Here is a 27,201-nt window from a genome sequence, read left to right as displayed (position 1 = left end):
ATATAGATACTAAAATTTACTTCTAAACTAACAGTTATGATATAAAAAATCTAATACAAAAAATATAGTTTGTTTTCACGCATTATATTATAATGTTAGGGAACACTATATCGGACGCGGAAGAGCAAAATATGTCATTCGGTTAGAAAAATTGCATCAGAAATACTTGGCCGGTTGCCAAAGGACGTTTACGTATATCCAATACTCATTGGTTTATACTGACACACCCCTGACGAATGTTTCTAAATAAAGAAATCACGGAAACTCCTAAATTTATCACGAGTGTCCTAGATTCTAACCCCTGGCATGGATTCTAAAAGATGGGGCCGACTTGCACAAGAGTGCGTTGGTATTCCGGAAAATTTGGTACGTATTGAGGACTTATTACTGAATGGTAATATTGTTAATAGACGACATTCTTTATTAGAGCCATTCAAGTACCACAATAGAATCCAGTATCACCTCCCCTTGTCAAAATTGTATAAAAACAAACCCATAAAAACATTCGCCAAAATGGAATCTACTGTTCATTTAAAAATGAATTGATTATAAATTTATCTTACTTTCTCTTCATAGCTTTTTAATATAATTTAGGCTACTTGAGTTTAAAATAACTGTTCTGTTTTTTGCTGTTCCTTTTTTTTCCCTTTAATTACTATTTGTGAGAATAAGCAGCCACGTTCCGGATTTTTCAAGCAAAAGACACATTATATAAGGACTTATGAAATTTTATGTTTGGAAAAGAAAAAATATGAAAAGAAAGCAGTAAATTAATATTATAATACTAAAGGTATATTAAATCGAATTTTCATATTTAAAAAACATGAAAAAGTACTTCATATAGTTTGTGTAAACATAAAATTAAAAACTTTATAAATGTGTATTAACAGTACTATGAATTGGGTTTAAAATAGCACACACTGTATATATACATGTATATATAAACACAGCATAAATGTGTACTTATTTAGTTTGACTGCTAAAAAAACTTATTTGTCAGCTGTTACTGCAAGTCATTTAAATATAAATGACACTAGTTAGTTCTATATGCAAACTTAATTTATATATTTAGTAAAGTAAGAAAAATATCTAGATCACCATGAGATTTTTATTTTGCTGATTGCATGCTCAGGATTGCATTCACACTGAGTAGCTGTCACCTTATTGATTGTGCCCCATTGTTGTTATGATATTTTTGTATCACACTTGTGAAAATAAGATTTACTAGTCTCTGCTTATTATTTCATTGAAGAGTTTAAAATATTTCTGCATTAAACTAAGTACTGCGGCAGAAGTTAAGTCAAATTAAACTATACTTGACATGGTTTCTTTCAGAACCAATGAATGTCTCAAGTGTTCAGTTCTATTTGTTTTCAGAAGTTCAGTGGTTCAAAGTAATCAGAAAGAAATTCTATTTATTTTCAGAAGCTCAGTGGTCCAGAAGTAATCAGAAAGAAATTCTATTTGTTTTCAGAAGATTCAGAAGTAATCAGAAAGAAATTCTATTTGTTTTCAGAAGTTCAGTGATTCAGAAGTAGTCAGAAAGAAATTCTATTTATTTTCAGAAGTTCAGTGGTTCAGAAATAATCAGAAAAAAATTCTATTTGTTTTCAGAAGTAATCAGAAAGAAATTCTATTTGTTTTCAGAAGTTCAGTGTTTCAGAAGTAGTCAGAAAGAAATTCTATTTATTTTCAGAAGTTCAGTGGTACAGAAGTAATCAGAAAGATATTCTATTTGTTTTCAAAAGTTCAGTGGTTCAAAAGTAATCAGAAAGAAATTCTATTTTATTTTCAGAAGTTTAATGATTCAGAGGAAACCTATGTTGAGGAGATAGGAGATGGGAACCTTAATGTGGTATTGCGTGTTTACACACATGATGGACACAGTATTATTGTCAAACACTCAGTGCCTTACATCAAGGTACAGTCAGAGTTGTTTTTTTTGCTTAATGTATAGCAGATATTGGGTCATTATTCCAAATTGTAAAATTTTTTTTTTACCTACTTTTTGACTTAATGTCCCAATGTAGGCACTAGCAAATTAAAAAAAAAAAAGATTATATATTTAACAGATGACTTCGTTTTGTTTATTTTCCAGTTTTTAGCTCACCTGCTCAAGGTGATCTGTTGTGATCACTCATTGTCTGTTGCATGTCAACATTTTCTTCAAACAACATCTCCTCTGAAAACGTTACTTGGAAAGGTCTGGACATCATTCATATAGATCTGCTTGATTGAACATAGGGGCTACCAATACAGTACTACTTAAAAGAAATGACATCTTCTGCCAAAGGCCTGGTCCAATTTTGAAATAATTTCATAGAAATGTACCTTAAAAGGCTGTCTACCAGGATTATTCAAATTATTTTGAATTGTGGAAAAAACATGGCCACCAGGGAGGCGTGGTCACTTTTCCCTGTATGTACATAGCGGAAACATTTAATATCTTCTTGTCAGAGACTGTTGGCCTGATCTTAAAATAGATTCACACAAATGATCCTTGGTTGATCAAGACTGTTAAAACTATTCTGATATGTATTCCCTATATATCGCTCACCAGAGTTGATCTGGCCTACTGACCTTGTTTTTTACCCCACATGAGCCAGTTTCGAATTTAACATAGAGATCATCAAGACAAACATTCTGACCAAGTTTCATAAAGATTGAGTCACAACTGTAGCCTTTAGAATGTTCACAAACTTTGCCTTTGATTTGACCATGTGACCTAGTTTTTGACCCTAAATGACCCAGATTAAAACTTGACCTAAAGATCATCAAGACAAACATTCTGACCAAGTTTCATAAAGATGGAGTCACAACTGTGGCCTATAGAGTGTTCACAAGCTTTTCTGGCCTACTGAACTACTTTTTGACCCCGCATGACCCAGTTTCAAAACTGACCTAGGGATTATCAAGCCAAACATTCTTACAAAGTGTCATAAATATTGGGTCACAACTGTGACCTCAAGAGTATTCACAAGCTTTTCCTTTGATCTGGCCTACTGACCTAGTGTTTGACCTCACATGACCAATATTCAAACTTGACCTAGAGATCATGAAGACAAACTTTCTGACCAAATTCCATAAAGATTGAGTCAAAACATTGTCCTCTAAAGTATTCACAAGCTTTTCCTTTGATTTGACCGGGTGACCTAGTTTTTGACCCCACATGACCAAGATTCGAACTTGACCTAGAAATCGTCAAGACAAACATTCTGACCAAGTTTCATAAAGATTGGGTCACAAATTTGGCATCTAGATTGTTCACAAGCTTTTCCTTTGATCTTGCCTACTGACCTAGTTTTTGACCCCACATGACCCAGTTTCGAACCTGACATAGAGATCATCAAGACAAACATTCTGACCTAGTTTCATAAAGATTGGGTCACAAATGTGGCCTCTAGAGTGTTCACATGCTTTTCCTTTAATTTGCCCAGGTGACCTAGTTTTTGACCCCACTTGACACAGATTCGAACTTGATCTATAGATAATCAAGACAAACATTCTGACTAATTCAATTGAGTTTCAAACTTGAACTGTGGTCTCTAGAGTGTTGACAAGATTTTCCTTTTATCTGGCCTAGTGACCTAGTTTTTTACCCCACATGACCCAGTTTTAAATTTTTCCTAGAAATCATTAAAGGTGGTCAATCACATTTAAACAACATTTAATGACATATTTTACTTTTTGTATATTCTGGTAGTGATTATTTAAGGAACAAAAAGACCGATTACATAGAGTTAGATTCCTATTTGAAATGTATATTTTATTATTTTTTATAAAATTTTGTAATTACTCCCGTTTAATATGAAAGTATATAAAAAGCTGGGTATTTCTTTTTATTTCGATACAATGTCTAGTTTTACATTTGCATTTGATAGACATATCAACTATTGAACAATCTGAACCAAAATGCAAGTTTTAAAGCTGTGTGTAGCTTCTGAATTCATTTATTTCCAATCTATCTTGGTTGCGCAACCAAGATAGGCAAAGGGAGGTAATAATAATTTTTCAAACTTACGTTTCTAATGAATTCCATCTAAATACATAATTTTTAATGCAAATATTTTACAAATATATTACAATATGTCTAATATTTATACTTTTCCTTAGGCAAAGTATGTTTATCAAATTTATACTTATGATAAAATAACTCTATCTTGGTTGGGCAACCAGGATAGGAAAATGAAATTTTAAAAATACCTCCATTGAAAATCTAATTTGTATTAAGTGTTAAGTGAACATAAATGAGTGTAAATGATCAGATGCTAAAGTTTCGAACAAATCCGTTACATGGCCAAAATCTGATTATCCACCTTTAAGACATACATTCTGACCCAGTTTCAGAAAGATTGAGTCACAACTGTGGCCTCAAAAGTATTCACAAGCTTTTCCTTTGATTTGACCGAGTGACCTTGTTTTTGACCCCACATGACCCAGATTCAAACTTGACCTAGAAATCTTCAAGACAAACATTTTGACCAAGTTTCATAAAGATTGGGTCACAAATGTGGTCTCTAGAGTGTTCACAAGCTTTTCCTTTGATCTGGACTACTGACCTAGTTTTTGAACCCACATGACCCAGTTTCGAACCTGACCTAGAGATCATCAAGACAAACATTGTGACCAAGTTTCATAAAGATTGGGTCACAAATGTGGCCTCTAGAGTGTTCACAAGCTTTTCCTTTGATCTGGCCTACTGACCTAGTTTTTGACTCCACATGACCCAGTTTCAAACTTGACCTAGAGATCATCAAGACAAGCATTCTGACCAAGTTACATAAAGATTGGGTCACAAATGTGGCCTCTAGAGTGTTCACAAGGAAAATGTTGACGGACGCCGGACAATGACCGGTCACAACAGCTCACCTTGAGCACTTTGTGCTTAAAATATGGCTGCCAGAGGGTGTGGTTACTGTTTATACATTTATTTAGTGGAAACTATAAAAGTCTTGTCAGAAGTTGTTGGCCTGATTTTGAAATAATTTCTCAAAAATGATCCTTGGGTCAAACTGCCCCCACCCCCACCCCTATAAAAACAACAACATAAAAACCTTAGATTTTATGAACTGATGCAGATTATTATGTTGTAATTTGTTTTAAACCATGTACTAATGAAATGATTTTATTTACAGCTCTTATATATTTGTTGCTAGTTGTTTGCACTTGTTTTTCAATAGTCGGTTAAAAAGCTCAGTCAGAGGTTATGTTGTATTGTTATATGTCTTGCTGACTAAAATAAAACTTATCTTATCTTATCTTATCTTATCATCTACCAAGATTCTTCATATGAATGCTTAACAATATAAAGTTTGGACAGGTAGAGAATTTTATATGTATTTGCTTTTAATGCAGTGTTTAGGTGAAGGTTACCCTCTTGGAGTGGAGAGGATAGATGCTGAGTACAAGGCTCTTGTGAAATTTCATCAGCTGTCTCCTGGCTGTGTCCCACAACCATACGCCTTTAACAAGCAGCATAATGCTGGTAAGATACGCTCATATTGGCACACATTAAATGGTAATCTTAACTTAAAGGAAGACATTGTTGTACCCCCCGACAACAAAGTTGTAAGGGGGAGTATACTGGTTTCAGGTTGTCTGTCTGTCTGTCTGTCTGTCAGTCAGTCCGTCCGTCCGTCCGTCAGTCTGTCTGTCCGTAGACACAAACTTGTGCGCACCAACTCTCGTCATCCCCTTGACACAATTTAATGACACTTCACAAAAGTGATCAGTAACAACAGTAGTTGTGCATGATGCATGTTAGGTTCTTCCAGAGATTTTTTTGGCAGAGTTATGGGACTTTGTTTATTGTTACTATACTATATACATAGACACAGTCTTGTGCGCACCAACTCTCCTCAGTCCCTTGACACAATTTTATGAAACTTCACACAAGTGATCAGTAACAACAGTAGTTGTGCATGGTGCACGTTAGGTTCATTCAGAAAAACAAATTGCAGAGTTACGAGACTTTGATTTTTGTTACTATACTATATACATACAGTCTGCATATGCAATCTTGTGCGCACCAACTCTCCTCATCCCCTTGACACAATTTAATGAAACTTCACACATGAGATCAGTAACAACAGTAGTTGTGCATGGTGTACATTAGATTCTTTCAGAAAAAGAAATTGCAGAGTTACAGGACTTTGATTTTTGTTACTATACTATATACATACAGTCTGCATATACAATCTTGTGCACGCATAATCTTCTGAACCCATGCACACAATTTAATGAAACTTAACACAAGTGATCAGTAGTAACCCTAGTTGTGTATGGTGCATGTTAGGTTCTTTCAGAAAAAAATTCTGCACAGTTATGGGACTTTGTTTTTTGTTAATATACTACATACATACAGTCTGCATATGCAATCTTGTGCGCGCCTAACCTCCCGAACAGGGGGTACATTCATCACCTTCCGTGATAGCTCTAGTTTGCTGTGGAAAGGAAGAGTTGTTGTGTTGAGCATCTGCCCATCATTCCTTCTGTTCAGGTCTGTCACATTTTTGTTTGGATCATAACTACATTAAAGCACACTCAACTACTTCAAACACTTCTACACAATACAAGCTTACATGCAAATACCTTACCAAAATTTTCTATGTTGAAAAGGGGCATAATTTTGTAACCTTAAGTCATAGATATGGAACCTGGCTCATAATGGAATGGTAATTTTCATGATGAGTTTGAAACATTTGGTACAATAGTTCATGACAAACCTGCATGCTTATATATGTAATAATGTCACCACTTAAGTGACAGCATGATTTTGCCATAATGTCAGCCAGAGTTATGAAACCTGTTGTGTAAGTTAATCTCATGATGCCAAAGGTGTGTGTAGAGTTTGAAAACATTTGGTCTAGATGGTTCTGACAAACATGTTTAAATACAAATTACATGCAGAGCACTACTGTTCGAAAAATGTTATATAGTCTAGCTTAACATTCTGGAGAAATTTCAGAGAAACTTGGAATATACTATTAGATAGACATCAATGAAACGAAGTTCAGAGCACAATAACTATGTATCTGTCCTGCATTATGTTTTAATGTTCCCTTTTTGTACTTAACTTAAGTTTTTGAAAATCATTCTGCAGCTATTGAAGGGAACATTTAACCCTTATCATGCAGGACACGATTTATTCTGCCTTTGCGACCAGTGCATGTGCAGGCTGATCATGATCTGCACTGTTCGCCATTAAGTCAGTAACTTTTTGGTATTTACCCCTTTTAACAGTTAATGGTACTGTCCAATTGAAGGATGGACAAGTTTATTATAGAAATTTAGCAGGGTAAGAGTTAAAAATAGATGACATTGAGAAGACAGATAATACTTCTTTAGCATACTGGCAGCAAGTGATTATACCTTTGCAACCAGTGCAGACCAAGATCAACCTGCACATCTGTGCAGGCTGATCTTTGTCTGCACTATGCGCTATTCAGTCAGTAAATTTTCAGTAAACACCCCTTTGAATAATAGGTGGTTCTGCCCAAATTGAATGATGGAACAGTCCATTTCAGAAATTTAGCAGGGTAAAGGTTACTAAACATAATTAATGTCTAGTGTAAATATTCAGTAGTACTGAAGGTATTTTATTGAAACTTGCTGTCAACATAAACAATAATTAAAGGAAGTGCAATGAAGAACTATGGGTATCTCTGTCACAAGTTCTATCAAAAGTAATTCCTATTTGGTACATTTCAAAAAGAAGCTATGTCACACAAGGCATATGCCTAGCTGTCCTAAAACATGCATCTGTTCCCAATTGTAGCCTTGTTTCTGTTGGTGCAAAAATGTACTTAAATTGGAGCTGTGAAACTGTCTACTCTTTACTGAATAACAGGTACTGGTACATGCTTTTTAACTGTGAAAAAAATATGCAAAAAGTGTGCAATGTTTTTATTTAATGTTTTTTTATGTAATCATGTCTTAAAATTGTTTAAAGTTTATTTTCAAATTGTGTAATTCAAGTGTTCATGGAAGATCTAGAAGGTTATCAGATTCTAAGGGAGTCACTTATGAATGGACAATTTGACATGAAGGTTGCTGAGAACTTGGGACATTCCCTTGCCATTGTTCACAGAGAAACCCACATAGGCAAGATCGGGGAGGAGGCAATAGAAAAGCTATATCAGCATTTAGAGTAAGACTTTTTTGCATCAATTTTGCTTTGTTCGTAAATATAAAGGACTATAGCAGACTCCTGTGTAAGGTCGGGGCCATAGATACCAGTAGTATAATGAAACCCCATGAAGCCAGAACCTCTAAAAATTGGAAACATTAATTCAATACTGTGAAATCATTTAATTTCGTGTGCACGAAATTTCGTGGTTTGGGGCAAAATGACTATTTCAAGGGTAAATGAATTCATGGATATGAAATTTCAAGTATAAAATTATTGGAAGTTTTAATTGTTCGTTGAGATTTAATTTCGGGCGTTATCCACAAAAATTAGTCCCACACAAAAATTAGTTATTTCACAGTATCTTATTTTTTCCTTTTAAGCTCAACTATTTGAAGAATAAGGAGGGCTGTTGTACTCCCAGTCCAGGCACTGGAAATTTCTGAGGGCCGGTGTCTCCCGTCTAAGATGTCAGTACTGGTTCTTCCCAGGAAAGACGGCTTCTTGTGTATCAGTGCTATTCACTCGGCACTTAAAAGAACTAGACTGTCTGTTCACAAAGAGCAAGGCTAAGTCAGCCAGACAGGCATGTATCTAAAAGGATTTCTCTCTTTCTGTTCTAGGGGCTTGTCTTACTCTGTCCCACTGATCAGATCGCTCCTTGTCTGAACTAGTAGAGGATGAATTTGGCACCCTGAGTGGGTGCCTTTGTGCTGTGTAAAGTGCCTTTCAACGTGTTTATCATGAAAAGGGCGCTATATAAATCTGGTATATATATATATAACTTAAAAGTCTAACATAATATATATACACACACTCGTCTTGGCATTGCAGCAGCTGTTGAATTCATGTTAGAGTTTTAGGGAAAGCTCATTAACTTCTTAACTACTACCGCTATTATCATCAAACTTCACAGTGAGATTGTTCTTGGTAAGGGGCAGACATCTTGTAGTTTAGGGGTCTGGTATTCTAAAGGTCATGGTCACTGGGGAGAAATATTTTTATAGGCTGGTTAAAGTGTTATGGCAAGTTTCTCATTTTCACTATATCTTCTCAACTACTACCACTACAGTCTTCAAACCTCACTTTAATAAGGATAAGGTTAAGGTACCTCAGAGGTCAAGGTCACTGAGGTCAGAGTTTGTAATCATGTTGGTTAAAGTTTCATGGCATATTTTTCAATTTGACTTGTAACTCAGTATGTTTCCTAGTACCTCATATCCTCACTTGTAACCCCTATCCCTACTTCCCTACTCTCCACCTCCACCTCTTGTAAAAAAATCTCAAACAGCTCTCACACTAACTTATATCCTACGTTATGTTATTATCCTCCCACCACCACACCACACTTACACTGTCTACTAACACTGTGTCCCATTTCAATATCCTGCACCTCCTCCCCATTTTCCCACTCCAGCCACCCCTCCACGAAAAGAAAATCTTACACTCAATTATATCTTACATTTCATATGCTAATTAGTATAATGTTTCTATGTAGTTTTAGTAACCCTCATCTCAACCCCCAGCCAAATTTATTTTTTTAACATTTCTGACACTTGCATATCTGGATTCTAAGTATCTCTCATACCCTATCCTGCCCTTTGTTTCTCTCATTAACAATGAAATCTATATGTGACACATTAATGTTAACGTATTAAAGAATATTTAAGAAAAACTTTATATGTAGATCAATACATTTTTTTAATAGGAAGTGTCTGCCTTATTTTAGCAATTCAGCAATGGTAAATCTGACTGCAGAATATGTTTTTACAAGACCGTTCAGTAGAGCAGATGAAACAAACAAATGTTCACCCGAAGTTTCAAAACAACTAAAGTTAGTGTATGGAGATGAACAAGTCCTTTCAACAGCCAGTGAAATGCGCCAGATCTTCACAGAGAAGAGAGAATGTCTAATTCATGGTGACCTACATGCAGGGTCAGTGATGGTGAAAGGGACGGACACACGCATGTTTGATATAGAGTTTTGCACTGTTGGTCCGGCAGCGTTTGATCTTGGTGTAGTGGTTGCAAATTTCATCTTCAATTATCACAGACATATGAGTATAGAAGAGGACAATGACAGTCACAGAGTGTTTGCTCACAAGATGGTAGATGCCTGTAAACTGTTTGGTAAGTGAAAAGTTTTCATATACACATGTACATGTTTATACTGCCAGCCTAGGGAGCGACACAGTCAGGCTGGTTAAGGCATGTGACTGCTTACTTTGCCATACAGTAATACTTACTGAACACTTATTTATCAGTGTAACTGAAGCAAATTATTTCTGCACATTCACACAGCATTTTGTTTAACGGTAACCAAGGACACCAGATACTACCAAATTATTAATATTTGTTTGGACTAAATTTCATGGATTTCTTTGTTGATAAGTCCCAGTGAATTTATTTAGTCCCATTAATTTGTATCTCTATGAGACAGATATTTTGCCCAAAACTGAATTTTTGTGCCTGCGAAATGAACTGATTTCACAGTAACAATAAATTGTTTAAACATAATTTTTCTTTTGAATAACTTGTTTCGTCCCTGAACACAAAATAATTTCCATTTCTGAATAACTTGTTTGGTCCCTCCTGGAGGTTTGAGTTGAGTTTGTCTACTAGCCCATTGAGGGAAACAATTTCAAGTCTAGGTTTGGACAGGGCTATTTTTGGAAATGATATTTCAGTAACAAAACAAGTACAAATACATATATACATGTAGTATGTAACAAACAGTTGTGAAACAGGTCCATGTTGTATATATGTATATAGACTCTAAGTCAGCTCAAAAAAAAAAGAAGTCCTAATACTAAATTAAACTTTGCCGTACAAATGACTATTGGACAGTATATGATACTGTGGAAGTAATATTATGTGTAAGACGTTGTCAAATGAAATATATGAACAGTAAAAATAAATCAAGAAGATTTAGTTTCTTCTGTATTTACTGTCATGTCATATCCTAACCTGCTTTACTGAAGCCAAGAAGAGTAAAGCTAGCCTGATTAGCTTAACCAGGAAGTGTAGATTTGAAACCATTGTGAGTCGTATGTTCTCTGTGAGTTGTATGTTCTGTCATGATTTACTGAAGAAAACACTCACGCTGATCATGAATCCTGGTTAGCTGACTGTTGTTGATGTTGACTGCCGTTAGCTTAGCTAGCTGACTGTTGTTAACTGACTGTTGTTGATGTTGACTGCCGTTAGCTTAGCTAGCTGACTGTTGTTAACTGACAGTTGTTGATGTTGACTGCCGTTAGCTTAGCTAGCTGACTGTTGTTAACTGACTGTTGTTGATGTTGACTGCCGTTAGCTTAGCTAGCTGACTGATGTTAACTGACAGTTGTTGATGTTGACTGCCGTTAGCTAGCTGACTGTTGTTGATGTTGACTGCCGTTAGCTTAGCTAGCTGACTGTTGTTAACTGACAGTTGTTGATGTTGACTGCTGTTAGCTTAGCTAGCTGACTGTTGTTAACTGACTGTTGTTGACATTGACTGACGTTAGTTAGCTGACTGTTGTAAACTGACTGTTGTTGACATTGACTGCGGTTAGTTAGCTGACTGTTGTTGACATTGACTGTCTTTAGCTAGCTGACTGTTGTTAATTGACTGTTGTTGACATTGACTGCTGTTAGCTAGCTGACTGTTGTTAATGTTGGCTGCTGTTAGCTAGCTGACTGATGTTAACTGACTATTGTTGACATTGACTGCCGTTAGCTAGCTGACTGTTGTAAACTGACTGTTGTTGACATTGACTGCCGTTAGCTAGCTGACTGTTGTAAACTGACCGTTGTTGACATTGACTGCCGTTAGCTAGCTGACTGTTGTTGACATTGACTGTCTTTAGCTAGCTGACTGTTGTTAATTGACTGTTGTTGACATTGACTGCTGTTAGCTAGCTGACTGTTGTTAATGTTGACTGCTGTTAGCTAGTTGACTGATGTTAACTGACTATTGTTGACATTGACTGCCGTTAGCTAGCTGACTGATGTTAACTGACTATTGTTGACATTGACTGCTGTTAGCTAGCTGACTGTTGTTAATGTTGCCTGCTGTTAGCTAGCTGACTGTTGTTGACATTGACTGCCATTAACTAGCTGACTGTTGTTAAGTGACTGTTGTTTATGTTGACTGCCATTAGATAGCCGACTGTTGTTAACTGACTATTGTTGATGTTGAATGCAGTTAGCTAGCTGACTGCTGTTAACTGACTGTTGTTGACATTGACTGCTGTTAGCTAGCTGACTGTTGTTGACATTGACTGCCGTTAGCTGCCTGTTGTTGGCATTGACTGCCGTTAGCTAGCTGACTGTTGTTGACATTGACTGCCATTAGCTGACTGTTGTTGACATTGACTGCCGTTAGCTAGCTGACTGTTGTTGACATTGACTGCCGTTAGCTGACTGTTGTTGGCATTGACTGCCATTAGCTAGCCAACTGTTGTTAACTGACTGTTGTTGATGTTGACTGTCGTTAGCTGACTGTTGTTGAAACTGACTGCCGTTAGCTGACTGATGTTAGCTAATCTATGTGAAATGTTAATAGACTGTTGTTAAAATGTTGACTGCTGTTAGCTGACTATTGTTAACTTTGACTGCTGTTAGCTGACTGTTGTTAGCTGATGTTGTTTACAGATTGTTATATATAATTGAAACACTGCTGAAAAACAATATCAAATGCATCAGGTCTGTAAGAATTGAATTTGCCTGTCAAATCTAGTTTTTTTGACTGATATTTTACGTATATTTCCATTTCAACTTAGCCTCATTCAGCAGTCCATGGTTTGATTGAAATATTTCAGTGAACACCTACCTAGAACATATGACAGAGAGATCAGGTGACAGGGAGGACTATGTGAACAACCTGCTGTCTGAAACAGCCGGATTTGCTGGCTGTGAAATTATCAGAAGGTACGTTTCCTTCATCATATGTTTGTACTTGAAAAGCATTAAGATATTGTGTATAGTTTAGGTCAAATTATTGTGTATAGTTTAGGTCAAATTATTCTGTATAGTTTAGGTCAAATCATTCTGTAAAGTTTAGGTCAAATTATTCTGTAAAGTTTAGGTCAAATTATTCTGATCAAATATAGAAAAAACTTGTTTCCATTAACATGTTCAGCATATCAAAATTTAATTTTTATACATTCGTCCTTTCCTTGGTACAGATTAAAGCAATGATGACTGCGTCTACATAAATAGAAAGCAGTTGAAACTCACTATCTTAAATTGCTGCGGACCAAGCTTTTTACTTCGAGATAACCAAAATATGTTTGAAAATAATACATTGTTGCCATGACCTCATAAAAATGTAAATATAAACATGACAGAAACATTTTATTCACTTTTTCAGAGTGCTAAACAATTTCAAACATATTTTTTATATATTTTATTTATTTTATATTTGCAACAGTTGGTTTACTTTGACATGTAAAGACTGTATGGTACATAGGAATTTGACTGGCCTCACTTTAAATTCACTTTGACACAACCAAAGTCTCAAAATGAAAGTGAAGATACATGTTACATTATTAAGAAAGTTTGACATGACAGTACGTAGTTTCAGGGAAGTAGCGCAGAACAGATTTTTTCTTATATTTCAAAGACTTATAACTCTGCCAAAAACACTTTACCAATACACCTGTTGTTACATTTGTTTATGTTAAATGCGCATGCGTGAATGCCCCTATATATTCTGAGAGCGCTTCCCGCGCTAGTCAGTCGTTACAGTAAATAGTATAGAGTAGAATCACGTGTTGTGTTCTGATCTCTCTCCCACAAACTGTGGACATATCATACAAACGAAACACCTGTAAGAACATGTTCAGCTAAGCTTGGCACTGATCATTCCTATGAAGTTTCATTCCAGTCCCATCTGTGATACAGAAACACAGTCTGGACACATTTTATTCATTAATGACAATAAGTCAACCCGAAATCTTTTAATCTGAAAATGCAGAAAACATGTGAAAATAGATTTGGTACTTAACTTTGTACAAAACTCCAGTTATTTAAGAAAAAAAATCCAGATAGTTGAGTTGGGATCAATCTAAATTATTTGACATTTCAAAGGCCCACAACTCACCCAAATGTAAGCTCAGCAGAACATTCACAAATAGGCTATTTATGAATCAGTCCTATATGTAATTTCATTAAGATAAAAAAAGAAACTGAAGTTTGGGAGAAGTAGTCTGGAAAAACTTTATCAGAATGACTGTAAAGGGCTGTAACTCTGTCAAAAAACATTCAACAGGAAAATGACAATAACATGCAATATTTGACTTGGTACTGAAGGTTGGTTGTGGTCCAGCCATTACTTTCAAAGACATCTGGATAAACCTTTGCCATAGATAGTTTGGGTTTTTCACACCGACAATTATTTTAGGTATTTTATATATTTAACTCTGTGCCTCTGATGGTGGTGGAATACCCAAGGTGCCATCTGTATAGTGTAGATATAGTTGTTATTTTTTTCATGTTACAGTACGATTATTTATGAAATTTTACCTGCAGGTCAATTGGTGCAGCACACTATCCCTACCTTGAGGGGCTTCCCCTGGCTGAAGTGGACTGTCTGGGTGCGGGAATCAGACTTCTGCAGGCTAGACACAGGATACAAGATGTTGACAGACTTCTTGTTATAGCATTAATGCTGGTCTAAATGAACAGTCAGCAGTGCTATGTATTATTGATAATCTAATTATATTGATTACCTAGTGCTGATCTAATATTTGATTTCATTATATGACTTTTCTTGACTTTTGCTGGGCTAAAGATAAAATATAAATATAAATTTATTTCTGATGTCATGTTATAAAGCTGTATTGAATGGCTTGCCAGTCTATAGCACTGGGGATTTATATAAGGAAACATGTAATAAAATCAACTATTGAGTTAGCACTAATCATCAGTTGACTATGCCATTCAATAAGTGTATACTTGTCTGTGATTACAGTCAATTGTTGATTTCTATATAATTTTATCTGGGCTATATTGGAGTCAGCATGTCTGTCCATATTCTTAACCGCTGGGAAGATTTTCATAAAACTTGTATCAAGATGATGTGGAGACCACACAACCAAGGTTGCTAGGTTCATTGTCAAGGTCACACTTGGAGGTCAGAGGTCAAATAGCTTAACTTTGTGTCCTCTCCATATCTTATTACTCGCTTGGAAGATTTTCATAATTCTATCACCAATTTTTACCTTATCAAGACGACATACAGAGCGTACAAAACAGGTCACTCAGTCCAAACTCAAGGTCACACGTGGAAGTCAAAGGTCAATTTACTTAACTTTGTGTCTGCTCCATACTTGGAAGGTTTTCATAAAATTAGCATCAAATAATTACTGGTATCTCATCAAGAACACATGCAGAATGCACAACCTGGATCACTAGGTTCAAGGTCAAGGTCACACGTAGAGGTCAAAGATCAAATACCGTAGCTCAAATTTGTGTCCGTTTCATATCTTCTTAACCATAGGAAGGATTTTCATAAAACAAGCACCAATTGTAAACCTACATGTAATCAACAAAACATGCCGCATATGGGGGTATTAACCCCCTTCAGTGATACCTCTTTTTATGCCCCCCTTCGAAGGAGGGGTATATTGTTTTGCAGATGTCGGTCGGTAGGTCAGTCGGTCGGTCGGTCGGAATGCAGACCAATCTGTTTCCGGATGATAACTCAAGAACGCTTGGGCCTAGGATCATGAAAGTTGATAAGGAGGTTGGTCATCACCAGCAGATGACCCCTATTGATTTTGAGGTCTGTATGTCAAAGGTCAAGGTCACAGTGACCCTGAATAGTAAAACGGTTTCCGGATGATAACTCAAGAACACTTGGGCCTAATCATGAAAGTTGATAGGGAGGTTGGTCGTCACCAGCAGATGACCCCTATTGATTTTGAGGTCAATATGTTAAAGGTCAAGGTCACTGTGACCCTGAACAGTTTAACGGTTTCCGTATGATAACTCAAGAACGTTTAGGCCAAGGGTCACGAAAGTTGATAGGGAGATTGGTCATGTCCAGCAGATGACCCCTATTGATTTTGAGGTCAGTATGTCAAAGGTCAAGGTCACAGTGACCAGGAACAGTAAAATGGTTTCCGGGCAATAACTCAAGAATGCTTGGGCCTAGCATCAGGAAAATTGATAGTTAGGTTGGCCATGACCAGCAGATGACCCCTATTGATTTTGAGGTCATTAGGTCAAAGGTCAAGGTCACATTGGCCAGGAACAGTTCAATGGTTTCTGATCTTCTTGTCCAAAACCATAGGGCCTAGGGCTCAGATATTTGGTATGTAGCAAAATCTAGTGGTCCTCTACCAAGATTGTTCAGATTATTTCCCTGGGGTCAAATATGGCCCCACCCCGGGGGTCACATGGTTTATACAGACTTATATAGGAAAAAACTTTGGAAAACCTCTTGTCCAAAACCACAGGGCCTAGGGCTTTGATATTTTCTATATGACATCATATAGTGGTCCTCTACTAAGATTATTCATATTATTCCCCTAGGGTCAAATATGGCTCGACCCTGGGGGTCACATGGTTTACATAGACTTAGGGAAAAACTTTGAATATCTTCTTGTCCAAACCACAAAGACTATGGCTTTGATATTTTGTAATGTAGCATCATCTAGTGGTTCATTACCAAGTTTGTTCAAATTATCCCTCTAGGGTCAAATATGGCCCCGCCCCAGGGGTCACATGGTCCATATAAACTTATATAGGGAAAAACTTAGAATCTTCATGTCCATAACTTACATCATTCAAATTTGGACCATATGTATAGTTTTGAGTGGCAAGATGAACTTTGACACGAGTTGACCTTGATCTTGACCTAGTGACCTACTTTCAGATTTCTGTAGCTACAGCCTTCAAATTTGGACCACATGCATAGGTTTGTGTACTGAAAAAATCTTTGACCTTGTTATTGACCTAGTGACCTACTTTCACATTTTTGAAGGTACAGGCTTCAAATTTGGACCACATGCATAGTTTTGTGTTCCAAAATAAAATTTGACCTTGATTTTGACCTAGTGACCTACTTTCACATTTCTCAAGCTACAGCCTTCAAATTTGAACCACAAGCATAGTTTTGTGTACTGAAATGAACTTTGATCTTGAGATTGACCTAGTAACCTACTTTCACATTTCTGATGGTACAGGCTTTAAATTTGGACCACATGCATAGTTTTGTGTTCCGAAATAAAATTTGACCTTGATTTTGACCAAGTGACCTACTTTCACATTTTATTTTTGTGTTCTGAATTGAAATTTGACATTGATTTTTACCTATTACCTACTTTCACATTTCGAAAGCTACAGCCTCCAAATTTGAAGCACATTCGTAGGTCTGTCTACCGAAATGTATTTTGACCTTGAAATTGATATAGTAGCCAAGATCACCCTGTAATCTCTTGTTAGGTTAATAGGTTAAAGGTCAAGGTCAGATTAAACCAGAATGGTAGAACTTTTGTTTACTGTGAGCATATAATTTCTGTTCCATGTGCAATTACTGAATGCATCAAGGGGGACATTTCGTGTTCGACGAGCTCTTGTCTACCTCAAGTGTTGCTACACCTGCCAGCCTTGTTTTGGCCCCAGGCTTAATACAAGTTTTTGGTATTGGCTCATTACTTTTATAATTCTCAGGACATGTAATTTATTTTGCATGACAAATGTTGACCATGTTAGAATCTATTTAAATGAGATCGTGTTATAAAATAGCTATTTACAATATGTTTTTACATTGTTGTAGTATAAATAGATACTTGATCTGTTGAGGCTGCAGAATTAGGCCAGATACAAAGACCCAGCTGGACCTAATACAAAAAACCATTGCTGTGCCCCATACAAAGACCTTGCATTTTAGTAATATGCTCATAAACATGTTTATTAACATTATGTTGTTATCAGTTCTGGAAATTCTTGTCTGTATTTTAAGTTATGTTACCACATTCATACATGAAGTTATTTAAAATAACACATGTTTGCCTGGGTTTCTAAATTAAAACCATCATTAATTTGTTTGCTTAAGATTCTGTTGTTTGTGCAATTATAGTAGTCAGCTACAAGGTTAAACACCAGTTTTGTTGTCAGTTCTGGTCAATAACTGTAGCAAGAATGGATGGCTTTTCAAACTTTGCTCAAATATTCACAATAACAAGACAAACATGCCCTCCAGTGGTGCAGGTTGCAGGTCAGATTTTGAGGACAAAGACTTGAAGTAAATTTTCTTTTCAGTCTAAAATGTTTTATGTATGGATGTGTATTCAACTTTGCATTAACATTCACCGTAACAAGACTGCATGCCAAGTGCAAGATAGATTTTTAGGACAAATATTTCAAGTAAATGTTCATTCCAGTCTATGATTTTTTTTATGTGTGGATGTGTATTCAGCTTTTCATCAAACTTGCTCAACATGTGTATGGGCATAATATCTTGTCAAAGTTACATAACCTACCAGATTGGTCCTTCATTAACTCAAAATTATGATAAAATCAGTGTCCACTCAAGTACTGGAGTATAAACCAAATTTATACAGTATTTATATCTCCATATAAAACCTAGACTAAGGGTGGTGATAACCAGACTGATCCAATTAGAATCTTCATTTATGGCCTGTGAATTTATTAAAATTACAAAAATTGAGGGTCTGTTCAATTGCTAGAGGATTTTTGAACCATGTGTATCTCTTTAAAATCTAGATCCGATTACCAGCCAGTTTGGATAAGTATCTTCCTTGAATTGACAACTAGTAGAGTATCTTTAAAGTATTTTGCATTCTTGTTCATATTTTATCTATTTTTATGCATGGATGGATGGAATAAAAAATTTGTTACTTATAAACTTCAGAGAGGTTTACATCTGTTAAAAGATTGGAAAAACGTGTCAAAACATTTTCCCTTTTCATTTTAACGCACCTTAACCAGTAAGGCACTCCTTTACTTGTTCATGATTTCAAGATAGATTTGCTGATACAGCAGGAGAACTTAGGTTTGTAGGTGCCCAACAGTTTTCATATGTTGAACATTATTTCATTATTATTCCATGACTCTCGTCAATATTTGATATTTGCAGTAAACGGGTGCAATCTGGGAGTCTTATACTGACTTCCTAGCCAGTCTCGTGATATAACATATCAGTAGTTCTTTATAGCTTAACATGGTTTATTCATAAGCACAAGACAACAAAATGAAGATTTTGAGAGTTTATTCTGTAGAAAAAATCTGTGATATTGCATTTAGTTTTAAAACTGTATGAAATAAAATATTGAATATAACAATTTCTTTATTATGCATATAGTAATAAACCAGTAGGTGAGTAGAAAAGTAGTTTTCTGCCTAGAAAATGTATCTATACCCTAGTTTATCCTACCAAGATTGACAAGCATATTTTACCATTAAATGTAAGCAGAGACTGTATATGAATTAAGATAGAGCATTATTATTTTGTACATGTGTAAAAATGTTACTGTTTTCTTTCTTATAATTAAATCTCACATACAGCTGTAAGATCTTGCATGTCAAACCCTACAAAAGGCTATTCAGAATGAAATCTAGGACATATTTCTTGATGCATCAATATTTCCAAGGCAGAAGAACTAACACAAAATATGTGTCTGTATAAAGTGCATTAGTTAAATACCAGTGCGATAATGTAATACAATTTCAACACATTTAATCAAGGTATTGTCTCTGCATCTAAGAACATTAAGAACACCGCATCTAACCTTTAAAAATTTCATAAAAAAGATGTCCTAATGTCCTTACTCATTTCAATTTTTTATACTATACTCAAGGACATTAAAAATGCCTAATCTATGCTTTCTGAAAATTTGATCCAAGAAAAATACTCTAATGCATATACAGTCAAATTGCGATATCTCGACTTCATTGGGACCAAGGAAAAGAAGGCAAGATATAGAAAAATCGAGATGACCGAAGGTCAACTTAGCTTGGTAGGTGGGGTAATAAAGTTTTGTGTTGATAAATATACGTTGAAAACTACACTGACGCTGATGTTTTGTGACCTTGCACTGTTGAATCATTTCATCAGTGTTATCTCAACTTCTGGTTATTTTGCTAGTCTTTCGACTCCCGCCCTCCGACATGACAGCTTGACAATACTGAAAGGTAGATCTTATCTGTTTTTGTGATTATTCGTGAAGAATATCTGATGTGTCAGTAACAAAGACACGGTGTTAATTGGACAGAATCTTCAATTCTTGGTGTTTATAAATTTTACAATTAAATTCACTCAGTCTGACACAATTGAATACAAATTACTCAATCCGCATGTTACAGCATGTTACAGAACTTACATTGCAAACAATTATTGACACATTAGAGCCGGTTAATTGGTTTCGGGTTGTAATCAGGATCATTGAGTGAACAACTGTGCGTGTTGTTTTCACACCCCCAGCGACAGACAACAATTTAGCGAATACAAGCATGTGCAGTTTTTCGCACCTCATTTGGCAGACGATTAATGTCCACTCGAGATAACCGATGTCCAAATAGAGTAAAATTCAAAGTTGGCAACTGAAAATTTAGTCGAGATAGTGAAAAAAATCCAAAAATAAAATCGAGATATCCGTAGTTGATTTATATAAGATAAGATGGAAAAAAATTGGGACCGGAAAAATCCACACGAGATATCGAAATAACCAAGTCGAGATATCGAGATTGGACTGTACTGATAAAATGTGCATAAAAAATAATGCTGTTAGAGTGGTAACTTTTCTGTGTTACATAATGTGTAAGAAAAATCATTCATATTCAGCTTAATTTTATAAGTTTACACACAGTCATTACATTGTTGAAAATAAGGTTCTCAAGTGTATGCCAAAATACCTAAAAAGCTGGGCTGTTTAGATACAGTTGAGGGTATACTGGAGCCCTAGTAACATTCAGATAGACATATCTATACTGTGTCATCATACACAGACTATTCACCTTAATGCAAACTTCAATTTCAGCCTGTAAGCAAAACGAGCAGTTGGGAAATTTAACATTTCAATGCTTCAACAAGGTTGTGGCTATTTTCTTAAAAACTGATGGATTCTCAAACACAATTTAAAACACAGTGTACGAAATTCAGATCTGAATCCACTAGCCCGTTCGGGCTACCAGATTGGAAATTTTCCAAGCCAGACACCAATTTACCTTAAAATACATAATTTTTGCACCATATAACATTTTGTTTTACAGACATCTGTATGCATGTTTGAAGTAATAAAAAAGATGTTTGCCATCTTTTTGAAAAATTCTAACTCGAAATACTCCAGTCCAGATCAGCATCGTCAGAGTCCAAAAGCATCGGACATGACACTCCTTGCCAAAACGAAATCTAAACTGTTGCGCCCGATTTTTTAGGATCCGCACCCGCCAATTACTGCAACTCGGACTGTTGACAATTTGCAAGATGTAATAACGAGTGCTGAATACACATTTACACACACGCTAATAGCATAATTTAAGCTCCGCCTACTGCAGGTACTTGTGAGATTTTCGCGAGAAGTGTGAAAGCTAGTCAAATTATCCGTTACACAAGAGGTGATTGTATTCAGCCAATTAGCGCTGCGGTTACACTGTGTTTGATTGTCAACATGTGAGAGTGCAAACACCAACAATAATTCCATAAGTGTTTCTCAGTCTGGAAAATCACGATGCAGTACTCGTTTAATTAGCATGATTTTTTAAACAAATTAGGAAAATTCGGTAGCCTGGTCGGACTTGTACCTGCGGAAAATCGGTAGCCCGAGCTGAAATTTGGTAGCCACGGGCTGTCGGACTACCGCGAATTTCGAACACTGAAAACATAAATATTTGTGCAGTTTTTGCATGGTCCAGTTTAGCTAATATATTTATGAAAGCTGGCAAGAAATAAACATTTAAGTCATAATTCATACTCTAATTAAATGTCACTTTTTTCAAAAAAAATTCTTACAGTTTTACAAACATATAAAGAAACAGACTGGCATGGAAAACACATGAATTTCTAAAAATACACTGGAACATGTAAAGTATTAAATGTTTCACAAGTTATGCTATTCAGACATATTCACATGTTTTATTCATAAGAAGCTATCTAACAAACTGCAGATTCCTTAGAACAACACGGCAAGGCATACTATGCAGTTATTATTCTGCTTCTAGGCAACAATAAAAATGGGGAAGTAACTGTTAACCACAATTTTTCTATACCAGTGACAGCCAACTTCAACTTCTCTAAACTAACACTGCCTATTAAAATTTTGCACATTTTTGTCATTTTGAACTTTCTCAACTATATTTACAACTTGGAAGAAAAAGAGTACACAAAAAGGTCATACATCAGTTTAGAATATCACGTTCTAATGTCAGACAGTTTTGTAAAATTGTAATGATATTTAAGCACAGTTTTTTCTTTTTATAAAATCCTGCCAGAGATTGTTACATGAATTATCAAACGTTCCTGTTCTTGGAGAATTTTTATTTCAGATACATTAGGATTTGTTTAGATCCTATTTGTTCCTTGACACTGTACTTGTCCAGAACTTTATGAATATTTACAAATGAATTCATGGCAGGACTAGTATTAAGGAGTTAGGTATCGCTAGTCAAGTATGTCAACACTGAAAAGAGAATCTCATAATTAGAGTTGAAGTTCTAAAAGCTAAGTAAAAAAGGCTAAATTTATGTAAAGATATATGTATTGCACTATCTACTACAAGAAAGAAAATGTCTGATGACCCTTTGTCATTGACTTTACTCTGGTTCAACCCAGTTAACAAGAATTCTAGGTTTTACAGAGATATAATGTTAGGTACTAAACAAAACATTCTGTGAATATTTGCAGCACTACTCATCAATTATTTACAAGTAATGTTTCATATAAGAAAATGATATACTGAATAAATGTAGGCTTGTATTGCAAATGGGTGCCACTATAAGGTCTCATCAATTCACTGTTGTGCTTCATCAGCAACATCAGGAAAATGTCTGGGACTATTTTATGTGGCATAGACATTTATACAAATGTACACATTTTCAGATTCTGTTATCTACTTAAAAAGAGGTTAACAACACTAAAGATCAGCCAATCTCCCAACTGTTTCTATAAATACCTTACAGATCAAGGAAGAATGTAAAACTGTCCTTTCTCACTGAATACACAGTAAAACTCACTGAATACACAGTAAAACTCACTGAATACACAGTAAAACTGTCCTTTCTCACTGAATACACAGTAGAACTGTCCTAGCTCACTGAATACACAGTAAAACTGTCCTAGCTCACTGAATACACAGTAAAACTGTCCTAGCTCAATGAATATAGAGAATAACAATGCCAGTTATCTGTTTGACCCTCCAGAAATGGTCTGTATCATTTTGTTCTCAGTATAGAGGAAAATCTCGTATTTCTAATGACTAGCATTACATATTATAGACATAAGCAGACACTTTTGAACACAAAAGTTAGTTTGCACCAATACAAACATGCCAACTTGTGCACCAATACAGATATATACACACACTATCTTGTGAAGCAGAAACTGAATTTAGCAGTAGCGTAATTATTGTCTATATGGCACATGGAGTGATTCAAGAACAGTTTCTAGGCCAGGCCATTATTTAATACATTCAAAAACATTTTTCTTGTGCAAAAACTAACTCTGTCTTGTTACTTAAATCAACAATCCTTATCAGAGAGGAAAATATTTGTTTTCTTTAAAGAAATATTCTGTTGTTTTTTTTTCTAATTTTCAAAAGGAAAGTATCCCTGAAAACATACCCACTATTTATCTAATAAACAAAACACTGTAACTTCTATTTAACCTCAAGTATCTGTTAAGCTTAACGACCACTGGTACCTTCAGTATGATGTCTGTTACCCTAAAACAGCTTGAAGTCTTTCCCCAACAAATGACACCATATAAAAGTAAAGATCAAGTATTGCAATGAAGGCCTTGGACCCAAATACAACCGAAAAATGTAAATACAGTAATATGAAACTTGTTCCATGAACTTTACAGTTAATCTAAAAAAAAAATTAACAAAGCAAATAAAGTTAAGCACTGGTTTACAAGCTGTCCATTAGTTTTAGAGCAGAGTATATACTTAAAATGATCTTCTGAAACTGAAACTTGGTTTCACAGTAAACAAAATAACAAAATACACAATACAGATTTTACAAACACACATACAAGCAAAAGAAGTTTTATAAACTACAAAAACAAAATATACACATTTGAACATGATTCAGTAATGACTATAACATTTATGGTCAATGAACAAAATAAGAGCAAAAAGGAATTCCCTGAAATTATGTGACTAATTAATGCTTCAACTTGTAAATTTCATCGAACAAAATTAGGAATCAGCTTGCAAGTGGTCTTCACATGGGACTGGAGTAATATCTGGGAACCAGCCTTGAAGTGGTGTTCGCAAAAAAATCTGGATAAACACCTTGGAACAAGTGGGTCGGATCACTTTATCTAGAGAGGAATTCCTACCAGATATGCTGTACAATTTTCATTATGTCTGTTAGTTTAAAACTCGACTATAGTTGAATGATAGAAATGTAGATATATATTTATTTCTAAACAATTTATTTTTCCACATTCTTCATTCTATCATAAATCTATGAAAGAATCAGGATATCATAATCACTGACTGATACCTGCTGTTAACTGGCCATCAGATATTAAAGCTGTCCTAGCACCTGGCCTCTTATATGACAACACATCAACACAAGTAGTGTCAAATGCATTTCATGTTATGACTTACAGGCAAGCTGATACATAGGCAATAAAATCTGTTTTTTAATTGTTCCCGTGGTCAACAAACACCATGCATTATAGAGTGTACAGCCATGAACTTACAGATATATTACTGAAAAGCTATCCTGTAAACTTGTTGATGCATGCATACTACTGAAAATCAATCAAGTATTACAAATATGTTTTAAAGAAGAAAATGTGCATGTACACAGTTTTCAGGGGAAAGTGGCAACACCTTCATGATAAACAAACAGGTTTGGAATGATGAGCTTTAAAAATAAATCTAAATACTTGGGAGAAAAATTTAATGTTCTAAACCTATTCCTAACTGAAATTTATCTCAACTGAGGACCAGATAAATATAAAAGGCCTAAAAAGCTGTATTACAGAAAAGAAGCAAAACAAGTTGTCTATTAACAATAATTGAGCCGTGCCATGAGAAAATCAACATAGTGGGTTTGCGACCAGCATGGATCCAGACCAGCCTGCGCTTCCGCGCAGTCTGGTCAGGATCCATGCTGTTCGCTAATGGTTTCTCTAATTGCAGTAGGCTTTAAAAGCGAACAGCATGGATCCTGACCAGACTGCGCGGATGCGCAGGCTGGTCTGGATCCATGCTGGTCGCACACCCACTATGTTGGTTTTCTCATGGCACGGCTCATTATTATTAAGGCTACAAACTAGAGAAGCAAATGTCTCTAAGGTGAATATTAATACGCAGTATCTGGCCATAGCACAAAAATACAGAAAAGACAAAAAGAAGTTCATAATAAGATGTGTAAAAATATGGTAAACAAACCTAGGAATAGGCTAAATGAAATACTTATTGGCTCGGTTCAACTGGAAATCAATCATAATATACATGTATGTCTACGCGATAAAATAATATGTAAATTGATGTAAAGATTATATATATATATATATATATATATATATATATATATAGCACTTGATTTATATACTAGAGATGCAAGTGAGCATTAAAACAAAGAAAAACAAGAAAAACATATATAGCACTTGATTTATATACTAGAGATGCAAGTGAGCATTAAAACAAAGAAAAACAAGAAAAACTGTCGACAAAAATTCCAATACATGACAGCTTAGCATACTGTTTGACCAATCAAATAAAAAACTGGGGTATAACATGACAATGCAGCTTTAATTTTGCAACATCCATTATTCTGAAGGTCTCCAGGGGCTTTCTGTGACAAAAGTTTTACATTCAAATGCATAAGATATCCTAAATGTTTTATAACAATCCATCAAGAAATGAAGTTTTTTGTTTCTAAAATGGATGAAATGTTTAAACTAAAAATTAACAAGTTCCTATGACCACCCTTGAAGTCTTTAGGCTGGATGGTATTGTCTAATACTTAAAAGAGAAACCAAGAAAAAGCCATGTACATTCAGAGTCAACATCCTACACAACATCATTCTGGTTTCTGTCAAAACACTGAAGGATTTTATTCTATCTATCATTTCTTGTATGGCTCGCAAAAACTAGCACAGTATATACCACCGGTACATGACAATTGTTCTAAATTTCAAAGTATATTTTGGCAATTTCTTATTGTAATATGTAAACAAGGTTTTTGCACAGGAAGTCTCTGAAATCTGTAGGGGCATAAAGCATAGTTCACAGGAAAAACATCTGACTTAGAAAAATAAAATTTCACTAATAAAAACATGCCCTCTAGAATCTTAACAAAGTCTGTTGTTTCCTTATATATCTAACTCATTAACAAATGAATACTGTTGGAAAATGTGCAAAGAAAAACAGAAAACTTCACATTAATTTCTCACAACCTCCAATAAATGTCAGTAATATTATAATGAATCAGAATATATCTTGATCACATCATTAAGCCAATTATCAGACAAATTTGAAAGATTTTTCATGCATTAACATTTAGACATCAGTCTCTTTACTGTCCAATCTTGCACGTGGAGTGCGAGCAGCACGGGGTGGAGGAGGTCTGGGAGGGGCTGCTTTCTGCGTAGTGTTTGTAGAGGTTCTTGCAGCCGGTTTTGGCCTCGGTTTTGGCATAGGCTTTTTCTCAGCATTTATTTTTGAAGGAATATTTGTATTCTCTCCATTTTCAATGTTGTCCATATTTGGTGGAATGGTGACACCCATACTGCCTAGAATGTTAGATGTTGGGCCAGCCAGTCCCTCCTGTGCTCCATAGGATTCAAGTAAGTTTTTCACTGTGTTCAAGTCGATGTCTACAGGTTGGAAATCATCATCTTCCTCATTGATATCTTTATCTGGAGTCTGTACCTTGCCAGGTGTATC

The 27,201-nt window shown here is 35.4% G+C and overlaps 2 protein-coding genes across 2 annotated transcripts in view; one reads left to right on the top strand and one right to left on the bottom strand.

The window, feature by feature from the left end:
* Positions 1-219: 219 nt before the first annotated feature.
* On the top strand, positions 220-19,805 carry LOC123564102 (methylthioribose kinase-like). Its single transcript, XM_045357415.2, has 7 exons — positions 220-366; positions 1,796-1,921; positions 5,356-5,485; positions 7,978-8,149; positions 9,858-10,258; positions 12,931-13,039; positions 14,642-19,805. Exons 1-7 carry the CDS (start codon positions 307-309, stop codon positions 14,787-14,789), a joined length of 1,146 nt encoding a protein of 381 aa, XP_045213350.2. The 5' UTR covers positions 220-306; the 3' UTR covers positions 14,790-19,805.
* The window catches only part of LOC123562234 (protein ecdysoneless homolog), a 61,717-nt gene continuing 53,850 nt past the window's right edge, over positions 19,335-27,201 (bottom strand). The window contains exon 14 of the mRNA XM_053526149.1: positions 19,335-27,201. Within this exon, the coding sequence (XP_053382124.1) occupies positions 26,815-27,201 (387 nt within the window). The 3' untranslated portion in view covers positions 19,335-26,814.

This window comes from Mercenaria mercenaria, chromosome 2 (assembly GCF_021730395.1).
Source record: "Mercenaria mercenaria strain notata chromosome 2, MADL_Memer_1, whole genome shotgun sequence".
Lineage (NCBI taxonomy): Eukaryota > Metazoa > Mollusca > Bivalvia > Venerida > Veneridae > Mercenaria > Mercenaria mercenaria.
The sequence above is the reverse complement of the archived record's forward strand: the minus strand, read 5'-3'. Positions and strand labels throughout refer to the sequence as shown.

Coding starts and splice junctions, on each gene's coding strand:
- LOC123564102 (XM_045357415.2), top strand. CDS start 307: ATGGATTCTAAAAGATGGGGCCGACTTGCACAAGAGTGCGTTGGTATT. Junction 367..1,795: donor TTGGTATTCCGGAAAATTTG/GTACGTATTGAG, acceptor TTTTATTTTCAG/AAGTTTAATGATTCAGAGGA. Junction 1,922..5,355: donor ACTCAGTGCCTTACATCAAG/GTACAGTCAGAG, acceptor CTTTTAATGCAG/TGTTTAGGTGAAGGTTACCC.